This window comes from Culicoides brevitarsis, chromosome 1 (genome assembly GCF_036172545.1).
Source record: "Culicoides brevitarsis isolate CSIRO-B50_1 chromosome 1, AGI_CSIRO_Cbre_v1, whole genome shotgun sequence".
In the NCBI taxonomy this organism is placed as follows: domain Eukaryota; kingdom Metazoa; phylum Arthropoda; class Insecta; order Diptera; family Ceratopogonidae; genus Culicoides; species Culicoides brevitarsis.
Genome location: NC_087085.1, coordinates 10,452,031 through 10,462,074, shown reverse-complemented (window position 1 = coordinate 10,462,074; position 10,044 = coordinate 10,452,031). Strand labels below are relative to the sequence as shown.

Genomic DNA, 10,044 nt, shown 5'->3' with positions numbered 1-10,044 from the left:
AATATTTTTCAAATTTTTTATAAAATTGAAAATTTTCTTTAAATAATTTAAACTTTTTTAATTTAAAAATTTTACCAACTTCTTTAACAAGAAATTTTTAAATTTTTTATTTAGTTTTTCAAAAATGTACAAAAATTGAAATTTTCTTTCATTTTAAGCACTTGATTCAAAAAATTTCCCAATAAAACTTCTGAAAATTTCCCAAATAAATCGAATAAATATTTTATTATTATTTTTTAGTGAATGAATTTTTCTTCAAAAACAATAAAAAATAAGACAATTTAGGTATAAATTTTAATAAAAAATTTAAATTATTTGTTAAAAAAATTTAATTTTTTAATTAAAAGTTTAAATTTTATATTAAAATTAAATTTTAAAATTTTTATAAAATTTTTTTATTACAAAAATAAAAATTTTTCAATTTTTATTCTTTAATAGGTTCACGGACAGACATTTCCATCTCACCTTTCAAATTTTTCTTGCAAACGCCGCCAAAACAGTGATGTAAACGTCACAATTCTGTCCCAGGTCGCCGGTTTCTTGCTAGAATATCACGTGGGACATTCGAAAACCAGATCGGAATCCCCCTCAGCTGTCATCTTTTGTTTTGTTTCGTGCATCTACAGACCGATCCGTACATCAAAAGGGAACATTTTTTTTACATAAGAAGTACAACGAGAAAATTAATCGCTCTTATCAACAAATTTTTACATCCTAATCTTGTTTGTTTTGTGTTCAAATCTACAAAAGTGAAGTGCTTACGTCTCCGTTTGTTAAATGACTGTGGCAAAGTGAGGCAGAAACGACACAAACATTACTCGTCTAAGTACGAAATCCTCAACAATGGCTCTTGCCTTTCGGGTTTTGTTACAATATTTGGATCTAAATGACATCTTTAGTTTGAAGAATTTCCTCGACAGCAACTCGTTTCAAGTGGATGAGCGCGATGACAATGGGGCGACGATTCTCATGCATGCAGCGAGTCGGGGCGTGACAGCCTTTGTCAAAGGTAATTAAAAAAAAAATATTTTTTCTGCGGGTATTGAAAATTTTAAATTAATTTCTTCGACAGAATTGGTTCTACGCGGTGCCGATATTCAAGCGGAGGATTTGGATAATTGGACTGCGTTGCTTTGTGCGACAAAAGCGGGTCATTTCGAGATTGTCGAGTACTTGATTGATCATGGCGCGGATATTGAGCATCGGGAAATGGGCGGTTGGACCCCTTTGATGTGGGCTTCGTACAAAGGGTACATTGACATCGTGAATCGATTGTTGCAAAAAGGCGCCGATGTGCATTGTCACGGCAATTATCACTTATCCCCGTTGCTGTGGGGTGCAGGACGAGGACATTATGAAGTCGTCGTTGCTTTGATAAACAAAGGAGCGAAAGTCAATTCAGCCGATAAGTATGGCACAACGGCACTAATTTGGGCTTGTCGCAAGGGAATGACGAATATCGTGGATTTTTTGTTGAAAGCGGGTGCGAATGTCGATACAGCTGGCATGTATAGTTGGACTCCGTTACTTGTCGCAGTTGCGGGAGGACATCAAGAATGCGTGAATTTAGTGTTGGAGAGAAAACCGAATGTGAATGCTTTGGATAAAGATGGCATGACAGCACTTGCGATCGCTTGTCGTGAAGGCCTAACTGAAATTGTGTCGTCGTTGATATCTGTGGGCGCTTATATTAATACGCAAGATCGATCGGGAGATACTCCGTTAATTCATGCCATCAAGGGAAATCATCGCGGAGTCGTTGAGATACTCGTGAAGAAACATGCGGATATCGATATTCAGGTAAGTTACTTTTAAAATTTCGGCAAGTGCAATTTTGAAAAATGATTCACCTTCTGATTTCCTCCGAATTTTTTTTTCTGAAAATATAAAATGAAAAATTTAATGAAACTTATACTCATTTTTGAATTTTTTTATATGAAAATTCATTAAAAATGTCTTAAAATTGATAAAAATTTAATTTTTTTTAATTTTCATACAAAAATATTTTTAATTTATTGTTAATTTTGAGATTTTTTAACACATCACAGTACAAAAAGTTTAAATTTGACTAAAATAACAAAAATTTATGAAAAACTGATATTTTAAATTTTTTTAAAATTAAATTAAATTTGATAAATTAATTAAAAATATATTTTAAAAATATGAAAAAATTTAGCTTAATTAAATTAAATTAATATTATAAAAATTTCTTGCTAAATTTCTTGAAAATTTCAATATTTTAATTATATTTAAAAAAAAAATTTTAATATTTATTATTAATTATTAAAAATTGCCTGACAAAATTTCTTGAAAATGTTGATATTTTTATGCATTCAAATATGCTTAATTTTAGTAAAAAAAAATTATTTGATAAAAATTTAAATAATTTGAAATTATAGAATTAAATTTATTATTTTAATTTTAAATTAAATTATTTTTTAATTTTTTTATTACATTTTTAACAATTTTGATAAAAAAAAATAAGAAATGAGTAAATAAAAAAAATTAATTGAGTCAATTTTGAAAAAGCTAAAAATTGATAAAAATTTTATTTTTTTTTTATAAAAAAAATAGTAAATAAATTAATTTAATAAAAATTAAATTAATAAAATTTTCATTATTTTAAGCCAATTTTTAACATTTTATTTTGATAAAAAAAAAACTTTTGATCCCTTTTGATTTATTTAATTTGTTTTTTATCAATATTTTTAAATTTTAGAAAAAAAATTAAATTATTGGAAAATAATTTGTTAAAAAGGAAAAATTTAAGCATTTTTAACATTTTTTAAAAATTCTTTAAAATACTTAAAAGAAATTTAAAAATATTTTTTTAAAAATTTTAAACTTCAAAAAAATATTGAAAATTTTTTTAAAAATTCTAAAATTTTTCGAAATTCTAAAAAAATTTTAAAATTGCTCTTACCTTATCTAAAATCTTCCAAGCTTAAAATAAAATTTTTTAATTTTTTTTTCTTTTAGGGCAAAGACAAGAAAACTGCATTATACTACGCCATTGAAAAGGGAAATTTGCACATTGTTCGCATGATTCTCTCCCAAAACCCAGATTTGGAATCAGAAACCAAAGATGGCGACACCGCCTTATTACGCGCCGTTCGCAATCGAAACTTGGAAATTGTGCAATTACTCCTCGATAAAAGAGCAAAAGTTGGAGCCACGGACAAACGCGGAGACACTTGCTTGCACATTGCGATGCGAGCGCGATCCAAACAAATCGTCGAAGCACTTTTGCATAATCCGAAAAACAATCAAATCTTGTACAAGGCAAACAAAGTCGGCGAAACTCCTTACGGGATCGATCAATTGCATCAAAAGACGATTTTGGGACAAGTTTTTGGCACGCGTCAAATTAACACGGAAGATTCCGAGGGAGTTCTCGGTTACGAGGTTTACAGCTCCGCTTTGACGAATATTTTGTACGAGCCGACACTGATAACGCCGATTACGATTGGATTGTATGCCAAATGGGGCAGCGGCAAAAGTTTCCTCTTGAACAAGGTTCGTGGTGAAATGTTGAATTGTGTGTCGGAATGTGCGAAAATCGCTGCAAAACCGAAAGCGATTTTATTTTTGACAATTTTGCACATTTCCTTGCTGTTTGGCGTACTTACGGGAATGCTCTTGTGGTCCGTGCCTTATGGAATTCTAACTTTTGTCTGCATTACGGCAACAGTTCTCGGGCTTTTACGCATCATGAGCGTCATTAATCGTCGATATCGCTTGGATTGGATCGATTCGATGTTTCAAGGGCTCGACAAGCAAATTGGTAAACTTCAGTTAATTCTTCAAGTCGCTTTTTGCTACCCCCCGAACATTAGTGCGGATATTCATACGAAACCGGTACGATTTCATTTTGCCGATTTGAGTAATGCGCCGCCAAAAGGAGAGCAAGCGGTGAGTTTGATGCTGGCTTCGATGTTGGAGGAGATTGAAAGACATTACGGAACAGTTGCGACGAGACTTTATCGAGCGCTGCGCCCAAAACAGCACGAAAGTCTCACAAGATGGCGCTTTCGACGAATGTGTTGCATTCCAATTGTCTTTCTTTTTGAGCTGTTTTTGTTTTCTGTCGGTGCCGGGATTTGTTTGCTGGTTATTTATTACACGCATGACCTGAATGACGTCGAAAAAAGTGCCCTTTTGATCGTTTTGTACATCACGGGAGCTTTGTTGCTTGCCGCACTGGTTGCTAATTTTCATATTTTGACAAGACTGGTGAGGTCGTTGTTCATTTCGCAAGCTTCTTATTTGAAGCGATTGACGAGAAATAATAACGAGAGTGGATTGTCGTTGACAACGTTGGGCAATGAAGTTACGCTGATGACGGATATGGTGAAGGTAAGAATTGAATTTTATTTTAATTTTTATTTTAAATATTTTTTAAAATTTTCTTAACAATTTATAAATTATTTAAATTTATTTATTTAAAAATTTTAGTATTTTTTCAAAATTTATTTAATTTTCTTAACTTTAATTTTTATTAAAAATAATATAAATTAAAATTAAATTTAATTAATTAAAATAATAAAATTTTAATTTAATTTCGATTTAATTAAAATAAATAAATTTTAATTTAATCAAAATAAATAAATAAAATTTATTATTAATTTTTTAAATATTAAATGATTTGAAATATTTTTTTAAATTTAAATTTTTTTTTAAGTTTTTTTTTCATTCTCAGTTTCAAAAAAAAAAAATTGTATAAATTCATAAAAATTCTGAATTATTCTGAATTATGAATAATTTTTTATTTAAACAATTTAGTTAATTAATTTAAAAATTTAAATAATAATTTATTAACTTAAACTTATAATTAATTATTGAAAATAATTTTAAAAATTTAAAAAATATTTTTTTTTTTTATAAAATTCTAAAATTTTTAATAATTTTATTTTAAATTAATATTTATTTTTTTTAGAATTTTTTAATTTTAATTTTTTTTATTTTTTTATGAGTTGAGAAAATTTAATTTAATTTTTTTTCTGAAATTTTTAATTTTTTTTTATTACTAAATTTTAATAATTTCTTAAATAATTTTTTCAAACTCTTCTAATATTTTGATATTTTTTCAAAATAATTTTTTTAAAATAATTTTTCTTTATTTTTTCAGTGTTTGGACTCATTCGTCGGTCAACAAAGTCGTTTGTGTGGCGTCGTGGATGTACTTGACTACTACGATATTGACAAAATTCTCAACATCCTGAGTGTCATTCAAACGTTACTTTGTGCCGCAAATCGCCCATTCATCATTTTAATCGCTGTCGATCCACACATCATCACAAAAGCCGCCGAAGCTCGCAGCAAACGCATGTTAACTGAAGTCGGCACCATTGGAGGTCACGATTTCCTCCGAAACTTTGTTCATCTCCCGATTTACTTGCAAAGTACGAACTTGAAGAAAATCCAACGCGCACAAGTCGCAGCAATGGCAATGTTGAATCGCATCAACGAGATCGGCGAACGACGATTGTCTAATGCAAGCGAAATGGGAATGAGCATGGAACGTCTTCGAACGATAAATACAAATTCACGAACTAACTCGAAGAAATTACGGACTCAAGCTCCGGAATCGCTCGCGGGATCGTACAGCTCGAATTTACACAAATTGGGACAATCTGGCGTTGGATTGGACAAAAATCGGGTGATGTTCTCGGATGACTTTTTCAGTGATGTGAATCCGCGGAGCATGAAACGGCTGCTGAACGTGATGTCGCTGACAATTCGCTTGCTGAAGGCGAATCACATTGACTTTAGTTGGTATCGCTTGTGTTCTTGGATAAATTTGACGGAACAATGGCCCCTGAGAGCCAGCATTATCGTTTTAGAGTTTGAGAAAGAGGATCTCGACGATACCACGTCGCTGGAGACAATTTACGAGCGTTGCAAGCCGAAAATCGCGTATTTGAAGGAAGCAGCTGTTTTCTTGGAAATGGATCGAGACGAGAGGAAACTTGATGCTTTTTTGCATATTCACAAAAATGACTTGCAAGTCACGGATTTGAAAGTTTTCTTGCCATTCACTTTCAATTTGGATCCTTATTTGAAAAAAGTCCTTAAAGAAGATCAACAAGCATTTGAGGAAGAATTTGAGGGATTAACGATGTTTGCGCCGCCTTCAACTTCGGAAAAAGTTCAACCAAAACCCCCAAATCGCGTTTCTTACCCTTTTATGCCGTCTCCGATGCCGATGCCCATGCCTCGGGGCACCATTGGATTCAGTTTGCCGCCTCAACCGATGCCATTACCACACGCAGCGCACATTCATCCGCCACCTGCCGACTTATTTTCAGGTCTTTTAGCGCCCTCTGTCGCCGTAAATTCAACAATGAACGAATCCACGAAATCCCTGTCGGATAAATCGCTTGAAAATGTGACCTTGAGCCAACTTTCCGTCGATCAACTCATCAAATTGTTGCAACGCATGCCCGATATGGCGCCAATTATGCCGAAACTTGGTCCCGCTTTGCAAGAAAATGCCATCACGGGTCGCGTTTTGATGCATTGTGACTTGAACGAGCTCAAATCCGTGCTAAATATCTCCTTCGGGCATTGGGAAACCTTCAAATTGCTCATCAACACACTAAAAACGTACGAAATGACAAAAGTGTCGCTTGCAGTTACCGATATTAATAATCCAGTTGCTCCGATTTCAACGCCAACAGCGCAGGCAGAACGGGATGTCACCGATACGATCCAACCGCCAGCCAAAAAAAGGTCCGTTGTTGAATCGCGTTTCCAGAAGCAAGTTACGATCGAGGAAGAGATGATTTGTGAAACGCTTCAGATGATCAACAGTGACATCATGGATCCGTTGGATGAAGATGGTTTCGCGAGTGAAGATGATCAAATGATTCCGTCGGGGCAGTCGGGAGATGAAATGCCGTTGACTCCGATTCGGGAAAGTTTGGAAGTCGGATCGCCAACGAGACGTAAGAGTTTAGTGCGAACCGTTACTATTGGGGATTACGATGATACCTTGCCAACGGTTATTAGTATGCCGTCAATCAGTATTGAGGAACATCAGGATCAGAAAATGGAATAAATTTGAGATTTTTTTCACAGGTACTAATTTTTTTATTTTTAATTACAGAATTTACCAAAATTTACCTTATTTTATGTAGAACAGAATTTTATGAATTTATTATTTTATTTTATTACAAAAGTATTCAATTTTATAGATTAGAATGAGAAATACAATAAAAGTTTGAAAAGAATGAAAGATTTTTTGTTTTTGTATTAAAAGGGAAACATTTTTCAGGTATTAGTATAATTTAAAGCGTTGCCTTATTCAAAAAAAAAAGCTTTGCCTTAAAATTTTAATTTCAAATCTTTAAACGAAAAATAAGAGCTTCTTATTATTATTAACTTCAACAATATTTTTAGACAAGATTTTTAATATTAATCTGAAATTTTTGAAAGTGTAGGTACTTATTTTATATTTTTTTTTTAATTTTAGAATAAATATTTAATTTAATTTTTTAATTCAATTTTTTATGTTTTTTTAAAAATACAAAAAATCGTAAAAATATAATAAAATAAATATTTTATTAATTTTTTTTTAAATAATTAAATTAATTATTTTTTTACAAAATGTAATTTTTAAATAATTTATAATTAAATAAGTTTTGAGTCACAAAATGATTAAAAATGATAAATTAGAGTCCTCTGACAAATTTTTAACCATTTGGAGCAAGACTTAACAAAAATAGCTTTGACACAGTTTTTGACACAGTTTTTTTTGCTCTTGATTTAGTTTTCAAAACAAAACTATGTCAAAGAAAAAATTTTTTTTCAGTTTCAATTTTTTGGCAGTTTTGAGTTAGAAAATGATTGAAAATGATAAATTAGAGCCCTCTGACAAATTTTTAACCATTTGGAGCAAGATTTGACAAAAATGGCTTTGACACAGTTTTTTTTGCTCTTGATTTAGTTTTCAAAACAAAACTATGTCAAAGAAAAAATTTTTTTTCAGTTTCAATTTTTTGGCAGTTTTGAGTTAGAAAATGATTGAAAATGATAAATTAGAGCCCTCTGACAAATTTTTAACCATTTGGAGCAAGATTTGACAAAAATGGCTTTGACACAGTTTTTTTTGCTCTTGATTTAGTTTTCAAAACAAAACTAGGTCAAAGAAAAAATTTTTTTTCAGTTTCAATTTTTTGCTGTTTCGTGTTATAAAATGATTAAAATTGATAAATAAGAGCCCTCTGACAAATTTTTAACCATTTGGAGCAAGATTTGACAAAAATGGCTTTGACACAGTTTTTGACACAGTTTTTTTTGCTCTTGATTTAGTTTTCAAAACAAAACTATGTCAAAGAAAAAATTTTTTTTTCAGTTTCAATTTTTTGGCAGTTTTGAGTTAGAAAATGATTGAAAATGATAAATTAGAGCCCTCTGACAAATTTTTAACCATTTGGAGCAAGATTTGACAAAAATGGCTTTGACACAGTTTTTGACACAGTTTTTTTTGCTCTTGATTTAGTTTTCAAAACAAAACTATGTCAAAGAAAAAATTTTTTTTCAGTTTCAATTTTTTGGCAGTTTTGAGTTAGAAAATGATTAAAAATGATAAATAAGAGCCCTCTGACAAATTTTTAACCATTTGGAGCAAGATTTGACAAAAATGGCTTTGACACAGTTTTTGACACAGTTTTTTTTGCTCTTGATTTAGTTTTCAAAACAAAACTATGTCAAAGAAAAAATTTTTTTTCAGTTTCAATTTTTTGGCAGTTTTGAGTTAGAAAATGATTAAAAATGATAAATTAGAGCCCTCTGACAAATTTTTAACCATTTGGAGCAAGATTTGACAAAAATGGCTTTGACACAGTTTTTGACACAGTTTTTTTTGCTCTTGATTTAGTTTTCAAAACAAAACTATGTCAAAGAAAAAATTTTTTTTCAGTTTCAATTTTTTGGCAGTTTTGAGTTAGAAAATGATTGAAAATGATAAATTAGAGCCCTCTGACAAATTTTTAACCATTTGGAGCAAGATTTGACAAAAATGGCTTTGACACAGTTTTTGACACAGTTTTTTTTGCTCTTGATTTAGTTTTCAAAACAAAACTATGTCAAAGAAAAAATTTTTTTTCAGTTTCAATTTTTTGGCAGTTTTGAGTTAGAAAATGATTAAAAATGATAAATTAGAGCCCTCTGACAAATTTTTAACCATTTGGAGCAAGATTTGACAAAAATGGCTTTGACACAGTTTTTGACACAGTTTTTTTTGCTCTTGATTTAGTTTTCAAAACAAAACTATGTCAAAGAAAAAATTTTTTTCAGTTTCAATTTTTTGGCAGTTTTGAGTTAGAAAATGATTAAAAATGATAAATTAGAGCCCTCTGACAAATTTTTAACCATTTGGAGCAAGATTTGACAAAAATGGCTTTGACACAGTTTTTGACACAGTTTTTTTTGCTCTTGATTTAGTTTTCAAAACAAAACTATGTCAAAGAAAAAATTTTTTTTCAGTTTCAATTTTTTGGCAGTTTTGAGTTAGAAAATGATTAAAAATGATAAATTAGAGCCCTCTGACAAATTTTTAACCATTTGGAGCAAGATTTGACAAAAATGGCTTTGACACAGTTTTTGACACAGTTTTTTTTGCTCTTGATTTAGTTTTCAAAACAAAACTATGTCAAAGAAAAAATTTTTTTTCAGTTTCAATTTTTTGGCAGTTTTGAGTTAGAAAATGATTAAAAATGATAAATTAGAGCCCTCTGACAAATTTTTAACCATTTGGAGCAAGATTTGACAAAAATGGCTTTGACACAGTTTTTGACACAGTTTTTTTTGCTCTTGATTTAGTTTTCAAAACAAAACTATGTCAAAGAAAAAATTTTTTTTCAGTTTCAATTTTTTGGCAGTTTTGAGTTAGAAAATGATTAAAAATGATAAATTAGAGCCCTCTGAAAATTTTTAACCATTTGGCAGGCTTTTTTTTGAGTTTTTTTTGCTCTTGAGTTTTCAAAATGAAAGAAAAAATTTTTTTTCAAAAATGATAAAAAATGATAAATTAGAGCCCTC

The 10,044-nt window shown here is 30.4% G+C and overlaps 1 protein-coding gene across 1 annotated transcript; it reads left to right on the top strand.

Moving 5' to 3' along the window:
* Nucleotides 1-643: 643 nt before the first annotated feature.
* On the top strand, nucleotides 644-7,237 carry LOC134827974 (kinase D-interacting substrate of 220 kDa). Its single transcript, XM_063840891.1, has 4 exons — nucleotides 644-1,009; nucleotides 1,073-1,800; nucleotides 2,980-4,356; nucleotides 5,129-7,237. The coding sequence occupies exons 1-4, from the start codon at nucleotides 844-846 to the stop codon at nucleotides 7,058-7,060; spliced, it is 4,203 nt and encodes a 1,400-aa protein (XP_063696961.1). The 5' UTR covers nucleotides 644-843; the 3' UTR covers nucleotides 7,061-7,237.
* The last annotated feature ends 2,807 nt before the right edge of the window (nucleotides 7,238-10,044 follow it).

Coding starts and splice junctions, on each gene's coding strand:
- LOC134827974 (XM_063840891.1), top strand. CDS start 844: ATGGCTCTTGCCTTTCGGGTTTTGTTACAATATTTGGATCTAAATGAC. Junction 1,801..2,979: donor ATGCGGATATCGATATTCAG/GTAAGTTACTTT, acceptor TTTTTCTTTTAG/GGCAAAGACAAGAAAACTGC. Junction 4,357..5,128: donor TGATGACGGATATGGTGAAG/GTAAGAATTGAA, acceptor TTATTTTTTCAG/TGTTTGGACTCATTCGTCGG.